Source organism: Chlamydotis macqueenii, chromosome 23 (genome assembly GCF_036417535.1).
Source record: "Chlamydotis macqueenii isolate bChlMac1 chromosome 23, bChlMac1.mat, whole genome shotgun sequence".
NCBI lineage: Eukaryota > Metazoa > Chordata > Aves > Otidiformes > Otididae > Chlamydotis > Chlamydotis macqueenii.
Genome location: NC_141578.1, coordinates 5,648,520 through 5,669,076, shown reverse-complemented (window position 1 = coordinate 5,669,076; position 20,557 = coordinate 5,648,520). Strand labels below are relative to the sequence as shown.

Here is a 20,557-nt window from a genome sequence, read left to right as displayed (position 1 = left end):
GAAGCGCAGAACGGAGCCCCCAGCCCCGAGCCCTGCAAAGCAGGGATGTCGTGCTATGGACCGGCGTGAGAAGACCTTCACCACAGCCACACAGCTCCAGCCCCGGCAGCAGGGCTGGTGCTGCAGCAGCACCCACCTCAGACCTGTACGGGGAGCCCTGGGTGTGCAGGGGCGTGGGTGGACATCACTGCGGCAGCAATTTTAAAAAAAAAAAAAAAGACCTGAAAGCTGAGCAATGAGCCTGGATGGGAAATGGCACAAAGAGGGAGGAGAGGGCCTCCGGCAGTGCTTCCGCAAGGCGTGCGGTGTCCGAGCAAGCCTCGCGCTCTCCGCAAGCCCCTGCAGCTTTTGCGTCTTCGCTCACTCATCTGATAAATTCAGCAGCGGCTGCCAGCGGCAGCGTGGCTCCCCACGAGTGCCCTGGGCTGTCGGCTGTGTGGCATCCTCCTCCGTATCCCTCATCCCAAAATGGATATCTGCTTATTAGTGTGATCACTGTAGCTGTCAGCCAGCGCAGAGGGGCTGCTTTTCTCAGCGTTTCCCCGAGCGGCATGCGCTCATGGGCTGCGTGCCTTTTTTTTTTTACCAGAATCCCAATGTGACATTTTTCTCCCACTGAAACCAAAGGCAAAAAAATATCTATTGTGTCCTACTCATCTCTAATGACGGCAGAGCAATTTTTGCTACCAGCATTTTCAGCACTGCAGAGCAGCTTTGGAAAAGTCCTCTCCCGTGTCTCCGAAGGGAGAAGTGTTTCTTTAACAGTCGTCTCACGAATGGCAGTGGCCGGGGAGGATAACGGTCCATAACATATTCATTATTTTCAGGACTGCGCACCGAGGTTCTCCCACCGGTGATGTGGTTGGAGATTTTTTGTTTTCGATCGTAACGTGATAAAGGATTCTGCGGCTGCAGGCTGCCTTTCCTCCCGAACACGGGCTTTCCACAGAGCTGGGCACCTCTCTGGAGTGGAGCCATTTGTCTCCGATGGGTCCTCGATGTGATTTTGAGGTGAAATGCGAAACCCTAAATTGCAGCCGGATCCCAAGTAGGAGGTGGTATGGGTGTGCGGTGCGTAACGCGGAGGAAGGAACGCACGGGCAAAGTCAGCTCGGAAGAGTTGCATGGAAAACGCCATGAATCCTAGGAGTTTGCCTGTGGTGGTGTGAAGGAGCTGGAGTTGGATCCACGGTGCCAGGGTCTGCGGGAGCCTCGGAGCTGAGCTTCGCGGTGCCATTCCCTTCCAGCCTGTAAACCTGCTCCGCTGCAGAAAAGGGCTTTTCTGCGCTTTCCTAGCGCAGCCCGCTTTCTGGCTGTTGGAGTTTAAAAATCACTCTTGGCTGTTAATCCGTGAAAGTCCCTGTTAGAAATAAAATAAAAAATATATAAGGAAAAGTGCCACTAAAAAGTTTATGAGGCAGCAGTTTAAGCTACTGGCTCCTCCAGACTAGGGTAGCATCTGTTTCTCATTTACAACTCGCCCGAGCCGGTCGCGAGGCAGCGTCCCGTCGGCCTGGCCGTGAGCCGGAGGGGGAGCGCGGCTTGGCGAGCTCAGCGGCCGTCGCTGAGGGACGGGGGTTTTCTCCCTGGATGCGCAGTCCTGGTGGGAGCGTGGAGGGGATGGCTCTCCTCGCGCCGCCGTCCGGATGATTTGCGTTCATCACTAGGCAAGGGGGGCAAAGGGCTCGGGATGCCAGGCGGGGATTTGGCAGAGGGAAGGGAGATGTCAGTCCAATTTTTCTGAAACTTCTACTTTGGCTTGGGATTAATGAGTTAGTGTCAGGTACTTACGGTACTTAGGTACCTGGTTCCGTTAGATCAAAGCAAATCAGAGCAAAGCAGAACATAAATACCTCTGCCGGTCAGAGCCTGCGTCTCTGCGTGCTGCGGTTCCTGGTGTATAAATTGAGGAAAAACTGTATCTCCTGGTGTGTTATGAAGAGATAATGTTTAGGGTGCTGAGATCTTACGCGAGGAATGTCATACAATGGCCAGGCCCTGATAGGGCTTTTTTTTACGGCTCATCTCAGGGTTTCATTCAGCCGTCTGGTTTGTGCTCGTGGGGAGCTGGAGATCTGCTCATCTGTTTGCAGGGAGACTTTCCTTTTATTTTGCACACAGCATCTTGCATAGCGAAGTCTTGAGCAACCGGAATATTAAAACTTGCGATTTATTTAAGATTGCGTTATTTTGGCCAGATAGTGGCAAAAGTAGAAACAAACCACGCTGCTCTGTACTTAGTGTTTTAATTGCTGTGCTTAGCTTTCAGAATACAGTTTTGGAGGCAGCTCTTTTCTTTGCTCCTTTCTTGCAATGATGCAGCTGTTTGAAATGTTTTCCCGTGGTTTTCACAGGAAAGTTTAACAGACTGCTCCCACTTCCATGGCGTTCTGTACGGTCAAGAATCAGGCTGTTTTCAGGGACAGAGGAGTTGTCCTTACCCATTTTTCACTGCCTCTAGCTGAGAGCTCCTGAGCCTTAACGTGCCTATAAAATGACCATCGGGGACGATGTACCACTGTTTCATGTCACAGTGTTTATTGCCCTTGGGTGAGTTCTGGAAGCCTTTGGGGTTCAGGGAGGAGCCCCTTTCATTCCCGCAGCCGACGGTGAAGCTCCCCTCGCGCTGGCCGCGTTTTGCGGGCGCAGGACCTGTTTAATCTCCCCTTTCATGCAAGAGACTTCACGTCAGGGCTTTCCTGATGAGGAACTGGAACGTCTTTGTGCTGTTTCGTCTCAGCCTCCCCATCCCTCCCTTCTCCTCCCCCGGACTCCAGCTGAGCGGCCTCTCCCTGCTCTGGGAGCTCCTCTCCCTCGCTTTTTCTGGTTGTCTCCCAAAATGCCTTTGCTCTGGTCTGGCAGGGTGATGGATGGCACTGAAGGCTCTGGCTGTAAGATACTTCTGAATTTACGTTTGTCTCCAAAAAAAGGCATTTCTGGACCAGCCCCTGATTGCATCCCAGAAGTGCAGGACTCCGAGCTGCTGCCCGTTTGTTTGCTGGTTGATAATTTTGCTGGTTTTGCTGTGCACAAAGGGATGTGTGGCACCCCTGGTCACGGCCCAGCATCTGCCCCACTGATGCCTACTGAGATACCGTTGTACAAAAATTAATTTGGTTTTGTTTCAGTCCTCCCTCCTCTGGGAGAGATTCCTCCTGGGATCCGAAGACTGACACTGTTTTGAAAGCCGTAAGATCTTTACAGACGCTGTTTGCTGGAGGAGGCTCGAGTTTATTGCACATACCAAGCCCTTTGCTGCAGTTCCTAAGAGAAAAGCCCGGTTTTGCAGACTAGGTGGAATTTCAGAACGCCCAGGGGGGTCAGGATTAGGGTGCTTAATCCCATCTGTGAAAATCTCCTGTTCTGCATACTGACTGCAGGCTGCCTCCATCCTTGGACATCCTCTGCTCCCCAGGAGCATGGAGCAGGGAAGGGCGTTGCTTTAGGGATGCAAAAGGGCCGTTCAGCGCCGATGCCTTGCCCACCCGGCCGGTGGAGGCACGCATCCCGCCCAGGCAGCCCTCAGCTGAGGAAAAGCCGCGGGAGCGTTGCAGCGAGAGCCGGCTGGGCCTTTCGGAAAGGCCAGAGGTGTTGGAGCGTGGTAAGGGGTGAGAGCAGATAGAGCAGAAATGAACGTCGCCTCGGAAGTTAACAGCACACTGGCATCGTTTCGCTCGGATAAAGCAGAGCGGAGCAGGGCCTGTGTAGCAAGTGGGAAGCACATCCCATGCCAATCAATCTCACTCCAAAGCGGCCCACTCCGAGGGGTGCAAGGGGTGAAATGGGATTAGGAGGAGACCCCGGGGAGCGTGGCGTGTGGCCGGGAGCAGCTGATAACGCACTGCTGTGCGAGGCCAGGGCCAGAGCTTGTGTCTCCGCAGATAAAACCCACGGCAAGCTCAGAGCCGGGGGATGCCTCTGATTTATCCCCCGAATAGCGATGTTCCTTCTTCTGCGACTGCGGTGAGAAAACCAGCGCCAGTCCCAGAGCGGGCTGGCTGTAACGGGGGTTTCTTTGTTTCGGCACTTCACCTGCAGCTGCGCAAGTGGGCTGGGAGGAGGCTGGTCCTGCGTGCCGGGGGTGTCCTGGGACATCAGCCCTGCTGCTGGGGACCTGGTTGGACCTGCGGACGCAGCCTCACCGCTGTAACCTCCCCCTCTCTTTTGTTGCCCTCCAGGACTGTCCCCAGCTCTTCCCCACAGAGGAGATCCTGATCCCGGTGGGAGAGGTGAAACCCATCACACTGAAGGCGAGAAACCTGCCCCAGCCCCAGTCCGGCCAGCGCGGGTACGAGTGCGTACTCAGCATCCAGGGCGTCGTCCACCGTGTGCCCGCCCTGCGCTTCAACAGCTCCAGCGTCCAGTGCCAGAACAGCTCGGTGAGGGGCCGGGAGGGGAACGCGCCAAAAAGGTGCCCAAAGTGGGTGTCAGCTCCCAAGAGCTGCACAGGGGATGGGCTTAGCCATGGGGAGAGTGAAAAATCCCGGATTTAAACTAATCCTGAATTCCAGGTGGGAACCTGCAAGGTGTTTCATTATATCAGCCCGGAGAAAATCCTTTATCCGGTGGTTCCCTGTCTGACTGCGGGGGGTCAGCGAGAGGAAGAGGAGGAAGAGGAAGGAAGGCGCCAAAGGTGTCCAGGCAGGCTAATTCGTGCGGGGGAGATAAGGCGAATCGCAGACCCCTTATCGGGGAGCTGTCGAATTCCAGGTCACGGTAGCTGGCTGAATACAGTAATGCTGAAAAGCAGCGTGGTGCAGGGAAGGAGGGGGAAAGGAAAACTGCCGGGAGAAAGAGCACAGCGCAGCAGAGAGGGAAATTGTCTGAACGATGCTGCCGGAGAACGGGCAGGGGAAGAGAGCTCTCCTCCGTAGGATGGGGCAGTGGACGTGGCAGGATTTTACCTCAGAACGCCCAAAGTCCCGTGGCAGGTACGTGGGGACACCGAAACACGTGTGGCAATGCAGGCCGCCTTCCGAGCCGCAGCCCACGTTTGGGTCTCGCGCAGCTGGAGGATGAGCGGGGAAGAGCCTGCTCCTGCCCCTCCTCGCCCTGCGCTGGAACAGGTCTGCAGGCAAACAGGGCACATTCCGTTTGGTTTAGGCAGCAGAAGAGGCTCTGCTTCAATATTCAGTGCAGATGGCGTTGAATTGTTAATGAAGCTTTGAATTTTTAAAAATTTCACTGGATATTTATATGTCACTGGCCATCTTTGGGCCTTGCAGCTTGGCGGATAATAAATGTATTAATACTGTATTGTACTTTCCTATCCAAAGCGATTTATAAACATTAGAGAAGCACTTTTATTCACGTCAAGCTTGCAGGAAGTGGTAGGCAGAGAATGTGAGGACAATTCTGTACTCACAGCTGTCACAGGTACAGAAGATCGAGTTTCACGCCAACTTAGTAAAACCCAGGAAGGCGAACCAGTACAACCCAGTGTAAGTTAAACCAGTACAACTGCGGCATGGGGACTGTCAGAGCAGTCTGCTCTGGTTTAGTTATTGTTCCCCCATCCCAAAGAGGATGGCAGTGTTCGCTTACCTTTTTAAGTCTTTTTAGCAGCTGTTGATCGACTTAAAGCAAGCGAATGAGTTGGTGCTAATTGTGATAGTGGAGATTTCAGAATATAGTGGGACTTAGAATCATAGAATCATAGAATGGTTAGGGTTGGAAAGCACCCAGAGTCACTCAGCCAAGGCCCCCAGAATGTCCATGAGAAGGTGAATAATTCAAGCCAGCGCTATTCTAGCCCAGGCTGAGGCAGAGACTGAGAATAGACGGTGCAGAGAGGTCCTTTTTTTTCTCAGCTGTTGCCTGTTTCATGAGCCAGCGCTGCGCAGCGTGGGTTTAAGCTCCCGGTCACACTGGGGTGTGTGGTGGCTGTGTAAGGAGATAGCCTGAAGGCAGCGGTCCTTCCAGCCTGATTAACTGGAGGGGCCGTATTGATAAGCTAGAGACTGAGTGACAAGAGCAACCGCTGAGAGTGGAATAATTAATCTGTTACCTCTCACAAGGACTGGATCTGATTTAATTATCTCTTCCTGGTGAGAAGGAGGGAGTCAAAGCAGGACCTGGGACATGAAGTGTAGAAGTGTGGTGGTTCAGACATCAGCACATATTTTTAAGCAGAGAATAATCATGGTTTCTTTAAAAAAAAAAAAAAAAATCTTCCTGTTAGTGTCTCTGATACATCCTCCCAAGCATTTCATTCTCCGTCTTCTCCTTCAGTATCTCTATGATGGGATGGACATAAGCAACTTGGCGGTGGACTTCGCTGTGGTTTGGAACGGGAACTTTGTTATTGACAACCCAGAGAATCTGAAAGGTAATGTCTGCTTGAGTTGGCTTTTGAGTCGCAGGAAGGGAGCTGGTGATGCGGGCTGGGAAGTGGCTGTTGGGGCAGAGCGGCGTGGCAGTGGTGCTCACCACGCGCCATCAATACAGCCTTGGCTGTGGAAACCACGTCTGCAAGTCCACTCTACGGCTCGTTAAGTCAAAACTCAACAAGTGCCTTTGCCATAAGTCCCGGAGCAGCCGTAGTCCGTATGAACATTTCCATTCCTGCCTCCATCCTGAGCGCCCGTCCCCTCTTCCCGCAGTGCACCTCTACAAGTGCGCAGCCCAGCGCGAGAGCTGCGGGCTCTGCCTGAAAGCCGACCCCAAGTTCGAGTGCGGCTGGTGCAGCGGCGAGGCCAAGTGCACGCTGCGGCCGCACTGCGTCGCGCCCTCCGCCCAGCCCTGGCTCGACTGGTCCAGCAGGAACGTCAAGTGCTCCAACCCGCGCATCACCGAGGTGAGTGCGCGCATCTCCGGCCCCTTCTCCTTACTCCTTCCCGAGTGGATTTGTCTCTGTCTCCCTCTCATCTGAAAACCCACCGTCGTCCATCCGGCGCCGGAGAACAGGGAATAAAATGCTTGGCTACTTTCTGTGAAATTAATGTGCGGATCCGCTGGCACGCGCAGCCCACTGCCCCGCCGCGCAGCTGTCACTCGCCGGCGGTGCTACCAGCGTTGGGGTGACCGCTATGGACTGTTGCGGGAATGCTAATTAAACTAGGGAGCTAATTAGTCTATAGTTGATCGTGCTGATGTTTCTGTTCAGACCACTGAGGGATGCAAAATGTCTCCCAGGAGCATTTTTACCAGTAAAACTGCACTCGGTCTGTTAACGTTACTATTAGGAGTGACACTCGTATCAGGTGGGAATGAAAGCAGATTTGGGTTTCTCACTTAATTAACTCCCCCAAAAAGCCTCCCTTGCCCTGAGCGCGTGTCCGTACTGCAGAAGGCAGAGGGCACGGGTGTAAAACAGAGTTGGATCAAAGCAGCCTGGCTCAGTGATGCTCGTGGCTGCAGAAACACCTGGCAGGGCAGGAGCAGGGCTTTTCAGCACACAAACTTCTGCCAGCTGAGTAAGTACCCCAGCGCGTGTGGAAGTTTCCTCTTAACTCAAATTCTACACCAGCTTAGCTAAACTGGCTGGTGCTCAGAGCCCCTGGGAGGGAGGCGTCGGGGAGGAAATCGCGGTGGAGCCGTGTCAGGGCTGGGGCTGGCTGGAGGAGGAGGATGCTGAGGAGAGTCCGTCCACCCTGCAGGGACGTTACCAAGCCTCTGGTATTTCTTTTTAGACCCTCTGCCTGCCCACGTTATGCCTTTGGGCAGGTGTTTCTCTTGCACAGGGTTTTGTAAACTGCAGAGCAGAGCTTGCGAGGCTGCGGAGGCGCGGAGGTGGTGGTGATGCTGACTGCAGAGACCTGAAAGTGTTAAGAAATGTTGAGAGCCTGTCCTTTCCTTCCTTGGGTTTTTCCTTGTTTGTTTGGCAAGTCACAGCTGTCTTTGCAGAGAGATAAAATGAGCCTTAAAGGCTTGCCTGGGTGTTCATCTTGACCTGCCAGTAGTCAGAAACCCAAGCTTTCTGCTTGCACAAGGGTCTGCTACACGATGCAAGAAGCAAAATAGCCTCTGCCTGAGATTTTCCTTATTGTAAACCGTTCAGACAGTTGTAACGTTGAAGAAGACTTGGATTTATTTATTTACCCCTCCTTGAGCTAAGCCGAGAAGGGGAAGAACGCTGTGCTCCAGCCACCGAGTGACTTGCATCTGAGCGCTGCCAGGCTGCTGCGGGCACGGCGCTGCCGCCGAGCGCTTTGTCACTGTCCGACTTGAAAGCAGTGCTGTTGGTCTCTGTCCAAGGAGAAAGGAGCAGAGCTTTGCCGTTACAGATCTCTTGTCTCCGTAACCAGGTCTGTGTCTCAGCCTCCAAAGCGGGAAGCGCGACGTGCCTCGTGCAGTGATGTTCTGAGTCTCGGGAGGTTGCCCTGAGTGGATTTGGAGATGGGAGAATTGAGTAGGAAATGTCTGTGCTTTCACTGGCAGATTGGCTTATTCCAGAGTGATGGTCAGCAACAGAAAATACGGATTTCAGGGGGATGTACGGCCTCAGCTGACTCTGGCAGTGCTGTGAGCTGTGGTGATTTTATCACAGTCCTTGTAGTGTGTGGTATTTTTCCTTGAACTCCACCTCCCACTCTTCTCCTTATGAATTCACAGCTTTTAGGTTGGATTTTTTTTTTTTTCATGAAAGTCAAGTTTGCAATTTTCACTGTTGTAGAAAAAGAAGGGGGAAAGCAGAGGGAACTGGTGGCCTTTTCTGCGTGCTTTGAGACCCACCGGTGGGAAGGGCACTGTATAGGGGTAAAAACTCCTGCAGCATTTTGCTGAGTTCTTGCAGAGAAGGTCAGGTCTATAGAATGAGGCAAAGTCCCAGCAGGAACCCTGCAGGGTGGATATTCCTAACCCCAAACCTCTCAACAGCACAGATTGAGTTCGCTCATCCCCTTTCCTCTCCAGAAAAGTGTGTGAGATTGTCCTGGAGACCGTGAGAACTTTACAGCCTTCATAGCTGTTGGGTCATTTTTCCTGGTATATGGGTTTTTGAGCATCTCCGGTACCGTTTGCGGTCTCGGGTGCTGCCGAGCCGTGCGCTGACAGCTGGGAAGAGCCCACCCTGCCTTACTGGGACCAACAAAGTGGGCACTGGTGACCTGGTGCCACCTGCCTGCACCAGCATCATCAGACTCGACTGGGGAGCGGTGTTTGGTCTCGTACCGGGGCTTATGTTGCAGCCTGGATCGCTCAGGCTAAAAGAGCCTTTAATATGGGCTGTTCTCCACTCCTTTTGTTTCGTTTGGCAAGGATCACTCTTTCAGTCAAGCAGCAGGTCAAGGGCCTGGCTCCCAGGCGCCAGCGCCTTCGGGGATGCATGATTAGCACGAAGAGATCATGTTTTAATAGTCATAAAAGTAAATGAGCAGTAGGATATACACAGCCCTCTTCTTTTTCTGAGCGAGAGGCCCAGCTGTCACCAACAGTGTCCCCTTCACAGCGCAAAACTTCCACGCGGTCTGTGGTCTCAGCAATAAACAGATAAAAATGGGTTTTCTTGCGAACAAGCGGCACTCTGATCTCCTATTCATTTATTTGCAGGGCTCATTAATATAACATCAGTGCAACAAACAGCCGAAGGGGGGGCAGCGTCGGGCTGAATAATGGAGTTGCTCTGCTGAGATGACAATTAGGTTCCGAATGCGCGATCGGCTAAGGCAGGGACAAGGAGGGATCACGCCGGGATGACAACGCTTATGTGCCGGTTCCCTGCTGGGCTCATCAGCTGGGATCCAGCTAGCTTAGAGCAGGATGAGAAAAAAAGACAAAGAGAAGGAAGGTGGATGACATTTTGGGGAGGGGGCAGGGGTTGTGGCATTTATTCTGTAGGCAGGGTGCTCCCTCCGCACCCTGACAGATGCCAGGTGGTTATTGCGCAGGATGGCCTTCGGCTCCCGGCCTGCCTCCGGCTCTGGAAGGAGAGCCCCGGCTGAGCCGGCTCATGCATAGGCTGCTTCCGGAGGCTGGATGTGTTGGAAACGTTGAGCCGTGCCACCGGCAAGATGTGAGGCTGAGAGAATCTATCCCTCATCGTTATAGCGGTGTCTTCTGCAGGCTGGGGCGGGAAGCGTGCTGGCACCGTGCTGGGGCTCCTGCATCCCTGGGATTCCAGCCTCAGGGATCTCTGGGATCCCTACCTTGGTTTAAGGTAAGAAGCAGCAGCGACGGAAGTGCCACAGTGCACCTGCATGCCGAACGTGGTGTCAGGGCAGTGTAGGGGTAACCAGGGTCCCACCATCCCCCAGCCTCGGCCCTGAATTTGGATCCTTTCTGTGAATAATGCAATGCTTCGCGCTGGCACGAGTCCTTCCCCTGAGCAGTGGGAACGTGCTTCATTAGAGGCGGAGGGTTGCCCATTTGTTTCCTGCAAGGCGAGGCTGCTGCAGAAGGGAGAGGTGACCTGCTCAGAATAATTTGGGAGATCAGCAAAACCGAAGGCTCTGCCTCCCACACCCGACTCGAGATCTCAGTGACTTTCAAACTGCTTTGGTTTTGCAAACAACCTAAAAAACCTCCAGCAGAGGTGCAGACCCCCAAAGAGTACAATTCCTGGTAACGGTCTTGTTTTCCCTTAGCTGCCCTTTGCGGGTTCTTTTGGTCCTCCCCAGACCCCTGAGTGAAAAGCCACTCTGCTAAAGTGTATTTCTGGAAATTGGGGAATATTTCAGCCTGCCCCGCAGCCCGAGCCCTGGGTTGAAGCAGACCCCGCTGGCAGCCGCTGCCCCGGGCTGGGTTCGCTGGAGATGCCTCAGCCATGCGTCCATCGCACCGCGAGGTGACCCGGGGATGCTGCCCGGCCGAGGGCCGATGGAGGGGTCGCCGGCGCGGGGTGCGACGGGACCTTTAAGACTTATCTGCTTTCTGTGATTTTGACTGAATCTCTCCAGCTGTAATTAATTGAATGCATCTGTTCTAACCCTGGGGCTGCTTTATGGCACAGTTACTTCAAAACTGTTCAATTAGCGGCCACTAAAATCTAGGTCGAGTGGAGCTCCGTATTGGGGATTTTCCAGGTCAGGACATTTTCAAAATACAGAATCAGCTCGGCTTTGTTCGATGGGGCCGGTTGGCTCCGCTGGTTGTAGTAAGGTCGGGAAATGGCAAACTGTGACTTTTTTTTTTTTTTTTGAGCAGCGATGAGATGATGAGCCCGGCCGTGTAAGTGCTCCGGTAAATGCGTTTTAACATAATCTAGAGCTGCAAAGGACAGTTGTAACTGTCAAGTACGTGAAGCGGCGAGTTCAGGAGATTCCCAGCCAGCGATGTAAACGTTACCAGCGCAGGCCTTCAGGACTCGGAGTAACGCAATACAACTTGATTTGGTGGTGTCTTTTGTGGGCACACAGTGCTTCACGGAGCGAAATGAGACAAGACGTGCTACGCGGTGTGAGTTACAGAGAACAGCGGCACAAGGGATAGCGTATGGGGAATAGATGAGAAACCTCGGCTGAGGGAAGAGGGAGGCGGAATTAAAACGTACGCGGGGGAAGGAGGTGGTGGCCTGAGGTACGGGGCAGCTCAGGGCTCTGCTGAACCCCAGCGCTTGTGGCCACATCCGATAGCAGGACCTTAAACGGGAACGGAGATGGAGAGCAAGGGATGAAGAGGTGGAAGCAAGGGAGAAGGAAAACGGCTTCAGCTGGGATTTGAAATGCACGAGGGCACTTGGAGCCACAGAGGTGATGGGAAACAGGGCTGTCCTGAGGGTGTTAGCACTTGGCATTGGTGGGAAAGAAGAGACGTGCCCCGTGGCACCGGGAAGTGCCGGGGGTCCCGGAGGGGCTGCTTTGGGGCCTGTGGTGCAGCAGGTTGCCGGGACGTGCTCTCATGGTGGGGTCAGAGTTTTGCTGCCTTCCTAACCCACTCATGTCCAGGGAACACTGAGCTCTTACGACGGGGGAAGAAAAGCAGCCATCTATCCAGAAACGCTAAGGAAAAGGTTTTGAAGAGCTCAGGTTTTTTTTTGCCAAAGACAAGGCTGGAACAAACAAGCGTAAACAAGATTTATCCATTAAATTAATTAAATTGCATTGTTATGGATTATGTTTATTTATTAACAACAGCCGTAGCATGGAGGAGATTAGCAACTCGCCCAAGAGCGACAACAGACCGGTGGCAGATTCAGGACAACTCTTTGAGAGTCTTGGGTCTAAATTTTGTGACAATACATTATTGTGATTTATACTCGTAATGGAAGAGGATATTGTCCTTAATGAAAGTCCAGAGGAGCAGAGATGATTATGGCTGAGGCAGGCTATAAACAGGCAGCTTTAAAGCACGTACCTCACCCTTTCACATTTGTAAGTGATTTGAGGTGCCAACTTACTAATAAAATGTGACATTAACGTTCAGAGAACAGCCAAGGCAGAAGCTGAAGTTCTCTAAAGCAGCAGGCAACTTCTGCAAGGTGACTTACCATCTTCCGTACGTGTAAGAAAGGAGTCAGTGTTATCCTCCGTAGGGCTTTCTGGAGGATGGCATTGCCCACGCCTCCTGTCCTCTCTCAGAGCACGCCACAGATGGATTTCAGCATCCTTGGGCTTCTCCAAGGCATCCGGAGAAGTCATGAGAAGGTGACAGTGGCCACGGTACGGCGGCAGAAGGGGGTGGAGGTTGCAGAAGCCTGCAGAGCAAAAGCCTGTGTCCAAGCCGGATGCCGGGTTGAGGAAGCGTGGGTGTTGTGGGGACACCAGCTCAACTTCCCTGTGTTTTGTTTCCCTCTAGATCCTGACGGTGTCGGGCCCCCCGGAAGGAGGGACGAGGGTGACCATCCGCGGCGTGAACCTGGGCCTGGATTTCTCGGAGATCGCCCACGGGGTGCAGGTTGCAGGGGTGCAGTGCACGCCCCTGCCCGAGCAGTACGTCGTCGCGGAACAGTGAGTGGCCTCGCAAACCTCGCGTGTCCCCACCGCGCGTCCCCGGGGACGGCCAGCCTGCACAAAGCCTCTTCCCTGACCTCCAACAAACGCATGGGGGACCACAACTCATCCAGACCCCGGCCACCATCTCTGCACCCTTTCCAGCCCTGCGGGACAGGGTCTGGAGGTGGACGGTGCCTGGCCCAGGGCATGCGGTTCCTGCACCAGGAGGGGATGAGGTGCTTGGATACTCTCTCAGGGTGGTTAAGCAGCCCTTTAAGCTTTCATTCAGTGTTTTGTTTCCTTCCACACCGCAGTTCCTGCTTTGCTAAGCAACTTTTTTGATGAGCACCTTGCCGTTGACGCCGAGCCTCTCTGCCCCCTCCGCTCCCCATCGCACTTGAAATTCAGCCGGCGCTGCTGCCTGCGCGCAGCCATTTGTTAGGCGGGTGAGGCGGTGACAGCCGCTTAATCCGAATGGGCCTCCGCTGGAGTCAATTCATTTATTTCACTAAGAAAAATGTCAACCGAAAATTAGAAAATAGGCATGTAACAGAGGATGGGTGAATAAACCTCCCGACGCGACACGCGCTCCTGTTGCTGTCAGGGGGGAGTTGTCCTGGCGCAGCCAAGGTGCGGAGAGGTCTGTTGGGGGTCGCTTGTGCAGGGCAGGAGAGGACCAATATGTGATGTCTCCCCTTGGGCTGTCTCGTCTCACCTGCTAGGGACCAGGACGGCGTCGTGCGTGGTAGGGCCGTGGCTGCGTGGGGGAGCCCCGGGCCCACGAGCGGTCCCAGCAGCACAGATCTGCCCCGGCTTCGGCAGCAGCTGGGAGCGCTCGTCCGCTGGTGGCGAGATGCATTTGGTGGGTCCCAGCCTGATCCCCCCAGTGCAGTGGAATGGCCTGTCACTAGGACGTGGTTGGCAGTGGTGTGGTTTTTGCTCGCTCCTTGTCTTTGTTTCCCCACCTCTGAGACAGAAATTACGTTAATCTCCTCTTCCAAACAGCGAGGATGGGTGCGGTTTATCAGGTAGGAGGTATTTTCGGATCACTGGGTGAAGGGCGCTCTGGACGCGCAGAGCACGGTTGGTGTTGATGCAGGAATGGCTCCGAGCGCTGCACCGACAGAACTGCCACTGCTAGCTGCTGGGGCTGTTCTGCTGAGCAGTGTTTTGTTTTATTTTATTTTTCAAATAAAGGATAGAAGATTATAAAATTATCCTCCTTTGATGGTATGAAACCCTGATTTCATAATCATGACTCTAATTACAGCTCTTGAGCTTTCAAAGTTTGTTAACATCATTAAAACATTTACCCTGGGCAGATAACAGCAAGCGTTAGCATGAGAGCTGCCTTTTAAAGACGAATCCGGATAAAAGGCCCCTCTGAAGGGTTCTGTGGGCAGACGGAGTTCCAGGGCTGTAATGACTCACCATATGCTGCAGCCACGCAATCTATCAGCCAGCAATTAGGTTAATGTTGGTGAAAGGGCCGCTTAGCCCGGCAATCAGCACCCTACGGCTCTGCCGAATGCATCATGTTGTAACAAGGTACCTGCTGGGAATTTGGCTTTTTTCAGGAATGGGGATCAGGTGTACCAGGTCGCTTGTGCCCCGTCCTGCGCCCCGTTGTGCCTGGTACCTACGGCAGCTGCTGCTTTACTGGCAAATAGTCCGGTATTTGGCGCTTCCCCCAGTATGGAATCATAGAGTCATGGAATGGTTTGGGTTGGAAGGGTCCTTCAAAGGCCACCCAGTCCAACCCCCTGCCAGGAGCAGGGACATCTCCAACCAGATCAGGTGGCTCAGAGCCCCGGCCAACCTGGCCTGGAATGTTTCCAGGGATGGGGCATCCACCGCCTCGCTGGGCAACCTGTTCAAAAAACCTCTGCTCTTCTACCTGGCCCGTGCAGTGTCAGGCATCACTTCATCTCCTGTTGTTCTCCCGTGGGCTGGCGGGAGCGGAGATTTCCGCTCCCAAATGCCAGCCCTGCCCACGCCCCCGCAGCGTGGAAGCCCTGCATCCTCACCCCGCGGCCGGCTGGCGGGAGAAGCGATGAGGTGTTGGGGAGAGGGGAGGCGTGCGTGAGCGATGGCGGGCTGAAGGGTGGCGAGGGGAGCGCGTGGCAGATTGAGGCACGCAGCCGAGGTGCTTCCGTTGCTTTTCTCTTTCCAGGCAGCCCGGTTTGATGTGCAGCAGTGAGGATTTTCGCGTTAGAGCTCTTTACCAGCGTGTGTGTATTTCATTAGGCCTCCTGGCATCACCTGCGCATGCTATCTGCGCGCTCTTTTTTCCTTTAGTCTTTGTATTTTATTTCATTTGTAGTGTATTTAATGCTGCTGAAGGCAGCTGAAGCGCTGCCTTCACAAATTGGAGCCTTTCATGCGTTTGCATGTGATCAGCAGGAGAACGAGCGTTTCCCCCGCCGCTTTGCCAAAGCACCTTCATCCTCGCTGGGGAAAGGATGCTCCGGCTCCTTCTCTGATCTCGCTCTCGAGGCCGGACGCCAACAAGGGTCTCACCACCCTTGTTACTGCACCCTCTGCCCTGAGGTTACTCTTGTCCTCAGGTTTCCCAGTGCCTAGCAAGATGCTCTTGAATTTGTCCTTCCAGCGTTGCCGTGGGAGCAAGCAGCATCTGTCCCCTTTAGGTGAAGCTAGAGAGCCCTGCCAGCCGACGTCCCTTGAACTCTTCTCAAACCTTCTGGCATGACAGGCGTTTGCCTTTTCTCATCTCCAGTTGCTGTTGCACCTCCTCAGTTCCCTGGGATTTTTACATTACAAGCAGTTGTTTCCCCATCCTCCAGCCTGGCCCACTGTGGTCAGCCCCTGCGGCTCTCCCCATCCTTGCAGCGTTCCCTGCCTCGGGATGCGCCCACGGGGCTGAGCCGGACCACGCGAGGTCCTTACGGCGTTCCCTGCCTCGGGATGCGCCCACGGGGCTGAGCCGGACCACGCGAGGTCCTTACGGCGTTCCCTGCCTCGGGATGCACCCACGGGGCTGAGCCGGACCACGCGAGCCGCACCAGATCTCTGAGTGCCGCTGACTCCGTTTACCAGCATTGGTCCTGCGTTAGCCAGCCCTGTCTCCCTGCACGGGCTGCTCGCGGCGGCTGTCTCTATCATCCCCGAGCAGGTTTCTCCATTTGTGATTAACTGGGAGACTGCAGTGTGAGCTGTTCCCTTAATGAACTCATCTGTTACTCTAAGGACTTCGCACTCACTTTGCTACTGGCTAATATATTGCCATTAGTGCTCTGCTTTGCTCTGGAGTTTACAGCTTGTAATAATTATGTCTAATTTTGATTTTTTCCTTTAAATTACTACATGGGGTAAAAATAGACTCAGTAATTAACTTCTTCCAAAGAGGCAGATATCAAAGTTAAAGAGGGAGAGGAGAAAAAAAAAAAAAAAAAAGCCAGCCCTGTGCGGAGCTGCACAGGGCACTGTTGGCACCTCCTGCTAAAGCCTCGCTGCGGCATTTCTGCTTCCAGGATCGTCTGTGAAATGGGGCAGGCGCTTCCAGGGATCAGCTCCGGCCCAGTGCTCCTGTGCATCGGAGAGTGCAAGCCGGAGTTCACGGCCAAGTCCGCGCAGCAGTACATGTTCGTGGTGAGTGTGCCGGGGCGGGGGCGGCACGCGTCCCCCGCGGGAGCAGCCACGCTCTGCGAGTGTGCGCGTGAAATGGATGGGGTTCAACACCCAAAGACAATCCCAGAATTGCCATCTTTTCCCCATGGCATTGCACAAGTTTTGGTAGCGCGGTGAACGAGCCCAGTTCTGAGGATGCGGAGCTCACACAAGCCTACAGAGCAGACAAGGTTTAGGTGTGAACATAAACCCGGGGTTCCGCAGCGTTTGGTTTCAGCTTTGCACCTCCAAAACAGTGACAACCTCCTTTGAGTTGCTGGGCTCACTTGCTCCTCGCAAAGCGCCTTGCTGTCATCCCGCAGGAGCCTCACGCGGAGCCCGGCTTTGTTCTCTACCCGAGGAATGTCTGCGCGCGAGGAGCTGTCATGGACTTGGAGTTGGTTTTCCTCTGTTTGTAACGAAGGGACCTTGTTACTTCAGTGCTTAGTTACTGCGGGTGAATCTAGGGTGCTGCTTCTTGCTGGTTTTGAGATGTTTCTGCACAAACTCAGAGACACACAGGAGGGAGAGCAAGCACCAGAGTCCTTCTGGGGTGCTGAGGTCCTGCAGAAACTCAATCAACTGCCTGTGAAACCTAAACATATCTGAGCTGTTTTCTGTGTCTATAGATTTAATTTTGTCCTCATGACGCCCTTTGGCATGGAATGGTAATTCTGCATCCAAATATTCAAGGATTGTTTTTTTTTTTTTTCCCCCTCCAAGGATGCTGGTTCAGCGTCGGCTTTCTCTGTCTGCTCGTTGGAGAGCTGCCCTTTGGGTTGGTGGGCTTCCACGGGCTGAGTGGGTGGTTTCTTTCTGCTGTTTAATTAGCAGCCTTTTGATTAATAAACTTAAAAGCCACAGCTGGGGTTTCTCATGTCTCCGGTTTTCCCTAAACAGGGCACTCCATCCAGCCACATTGATTTTGCGCTTAGTGGAGTCTGCATGCAGGGAGACGCCAGCACTCACCGATTGTCCACAATTTGTAGGCTAATTGAGAGATAAATCAGGCTAGCCCCTGCCACGCCATCGGCGTCGTAAGCGACCCCCTCCCCTGGGATTTCATTTATCCAACAACGTGGCAGGGGTGCAAAGCATCACCGCGTTTTGCTCAAATATGCCAGAAACCCCTCTGATGGTCCCAGGGCGCTGCCAGTATGGTCCCAGATTTCCCATTATCGACAGGCAGGTTCCCGGGCGACACGAGGAGGGTGCTTTCTGTTAAATAATAACCAGGAGCCGGTGGAAGGTAATTGCGGAGATGAATCTTGGAGCAGTACCTCGCAGCAGCCTGGTGAGCGTACGCTGAGCATCATCATCCTTTGCATTGTTGCTTCTGATTTCCAGCCCTTGCCCTGATTACATCGTTTCTTTTTCTCGGGCATCTAAAACTTCCAGCACATCATTTCCTTTTGTTAGTTGGCCTCTATTTTTCTCTTCAGCCCTGCCACAAATTCCATTACAGCTGGTTTGTGCCATTAAAGTCAGTAGTAAAATTGATTGGTACCTTCCAGCAGAGCTCTGTGCTGACCCTGGGAGGGTTCATGCCTTGGTGAGCTCATCTGGTGCCTGACACCGCGCAGGAGCGATGCTGTCACCTTAATTACACCCGTTTTATCTGGGGAACCTTGGAGCTACTTTGGGTCTGTAAATCTGTCATAATTATCACCAAATCATGAGCCGAAGACGGAAAATTCTTATTCAGCTTTCAAGCTCTCATCTGATGCCGGCCTTACGCCAGCCTTGGCAGCTTTTGCAGGTCCCTAGGGTGGGGGCTCAGCTCCCCTGTCTTTTCCTTGTTTACAAGAATGACTGCTCGGGGTTCCAGCCTGAGTTTCTATTTTTGGCAATGCTTTGAATTTCCAAGGCTTGCAATGCTCAGACAAGGTGATGCTCACACCAGAGATGTCAGATGCTTGTAGCCAGGAGGTGCTTGTAATTCGCTTAGAATGCAGCGGAGGGCTGCGCTTCCCAACACGCATGCAGCCCTGTCACTGGTGTGCGGTGGGAGCTGCCGGGCCCCATGGAGTTGTCAAGCGATGGCTCGTGGCTCGTTTCTGTCCCCGGCTGCCGCGAGCAGGCTGGCCCCAGGGACGGGGCCGGAGGAGGAGGGTGGCTGGCCGCGGGCTCTCGCTCTCTGCAGCGTTCGCAGCACTGCAGCTCGTTCCTAATTCACCTTGGGAACCGTTGCCAGGCTTGGGCTGGAGGCTGAAGGAGGTTTCTGATGGGCAGTTGTACACTGAACATCCTTTGGAGGGTTTTTTGCATTTTGGAATCCCTCCTCTGGGTTGTCTGAAGCGCTCCCAAGCCTGCCCAGTGTGACGATTGCTGTTACCGTCCATATTGTCCAGTGTTGCTGTTAGCTGGGGTAATCGCAGCAGATCCTGAGCTGGAAGGGACCCACGAGGCTCGTCGAGTCCAACTCCTGACCCCAGTGAGGATACGAGCTGTGAGCTGACCATGAGCGGCTGAAGGACGAATCTTTCCCTCCTGCAGCATCGTTCCGTAATCGCCCACAACAGGGTGGGCTGTGTGTTTTTCTCTGCTCCATTCAGCAGTCAGGGTCAAACAGGCTTTTGGTTGGAGCTGCTTTGGGGAATGCTGTGGCACCCAGAAAACACGTGTTGCGTTGTGAAAGCCGCGGGGAAAAGAGGACGAGAGCACCGAGCTGCCAGGCGGGTGGTACCAGGGGAGCGGCGCTGGGAGGCTGAGAGCCATGGAGAGGGTAGTGCGAAAGCAGTAGTGAAACAATTTGGTAATATCCACTGATTGGAAACAAATCGAAAGGTACCTGCTTTCTGCACATTCTATTAAGAGGCATAAATACCTGTGATGGTGCAAGGCAGGATAAAGCAGTGGCGTTGCTGCAATAAATCCCCGATAAAATACCGGGTGAGAGCTGAGTTCGCCCACCAAGGAGGTCTTCCCGCCAGCAGTGGGAAACAGGCTCTGCCCCCACGATATTATCACCGGTGGCTCATCTTAAGCTGGAGCTGCTGGTTCTGCCTTTTGTTAAAGCTGTGCAGCGTTTCCCATTGCCAGACCCTGGTGGGGTTTTTCTGATGCTCTACACATTGTCAAGCTTTAAACATCTGGGTTCAAGTTTCCATTTTAGCAGGTTGCTTGGCTCAGATATATTTGGTTTTTGAAACTGTGGTGCAAACAGCTTACCTTTGTTTAAGAGCAAAGCTGAAGGTAAATACGCACTTTTGCCGAAGGTAAATTGGTTGATGCATGTCTGTCTCAGAGCTGGGATTGAAAATTTAGCAGGAGATTCGTCAGATGTCCAGAATGCATCCCCAGTTTGCTTTTTTATTTTAAAAAAGGTATCCCCGCTCAGCCAAAGACGAGGAGATGCTGGGGGACGGTGCTTGTCCAGCTGGGCAGTCGCTCGCTGGCAGCTCCCCTCGCAGCAGACGGAGCGCTGAGTTTGTCCTTTTCTTTCTCAGACTCCGGCGGTGAGCTTCCTGAATCCCAGCCGCGGCCCGGAGTCGGGAGGGACGATGGTGACTATCTCCGGGCACTACCTCGGAGCCGGCAGCCGCGTGTCGGTGCTCCTGGGGAACCAGACCTGCGAATTCTACGGGTAAGGGGCCGAGCCGGGCCGGCGCGGGCTCCGGCGTCCTGCACATCAACTGCAGATATCGCTGCAATTCTGAAATGCTTATGGTAGTCACCAGGACTTGGTCTCAGCCCAGCTGATCTGAAAAAAAAATGTAGTGTTTGAGAAACATCTAGGTTTTCTTTTCACAGATCAACGGCCTCCATTACTTTTTTAGCAGCCACTGCTGCAGGTACCGCAGCCTCCTAGAAGTGGTCTGAGCGAGGGGTGGGCTTCTGCACGGCGGAGCAAAACCAGGGTCTGCACACACCTCCTGCTGAGAAACTCGCACAGCCATCAGTCTCCTCTGGGATTTCGATGGCAAATTTGCTTTCTACCCAGCAGTGTAAACACAGAGTTGACATTTGCAGGGTTTAATGGGTTTTCTTGGGGGCTTAGTTAAAGAAAGATACATGCAGCGTACATCTGTGTGCGTCACGTGCACGTCTGCGCCCGGTACCGAGCGCGCGGGTGCCCCGGAGCAGCTGGCAGCGTGCGTTTCACAGCGTGGGCGCAGGCG

The 20,557-nt window shown here is 53.7% G+C and overlaps 1 protein-coding gene across 1 annotated transcript in view; it reads left to right on the top strand.

The window, feature by feature from the left end:
- The window catches only part of PLXNA2 (plexin A2), a 167,912-nt gene that overhangs the window by 111,483 nt on the left and 35,872 nt on the right, over positions 1–20,557 (top strand). The window contains exons 10-15 of the mRNA XM_086765428.1: positions 4,179–4,379; positions 6,232–6,328; positions 6,603–6,796; positions 12,673–12,824; positions 16,301–16,418; positions 19,886–20,022. Coding sequence (XP_086621554.1) covers positions 4,179–4,379; positions 6,232–6,328; positions 6,603–6,796; positions 12,673–12,824; positions 16,301–16,418; positions 19,886–20,022 — 899 coding nt within the window. The remainder of the gene's footprint in view (positions 1–4,178; positions 4,380–6,231; positions 6,329–6,602; positions 6,797–12,672; positions 12,825–16,300; positions 16,419–19,885; positions 20,023–20,557) is intronic.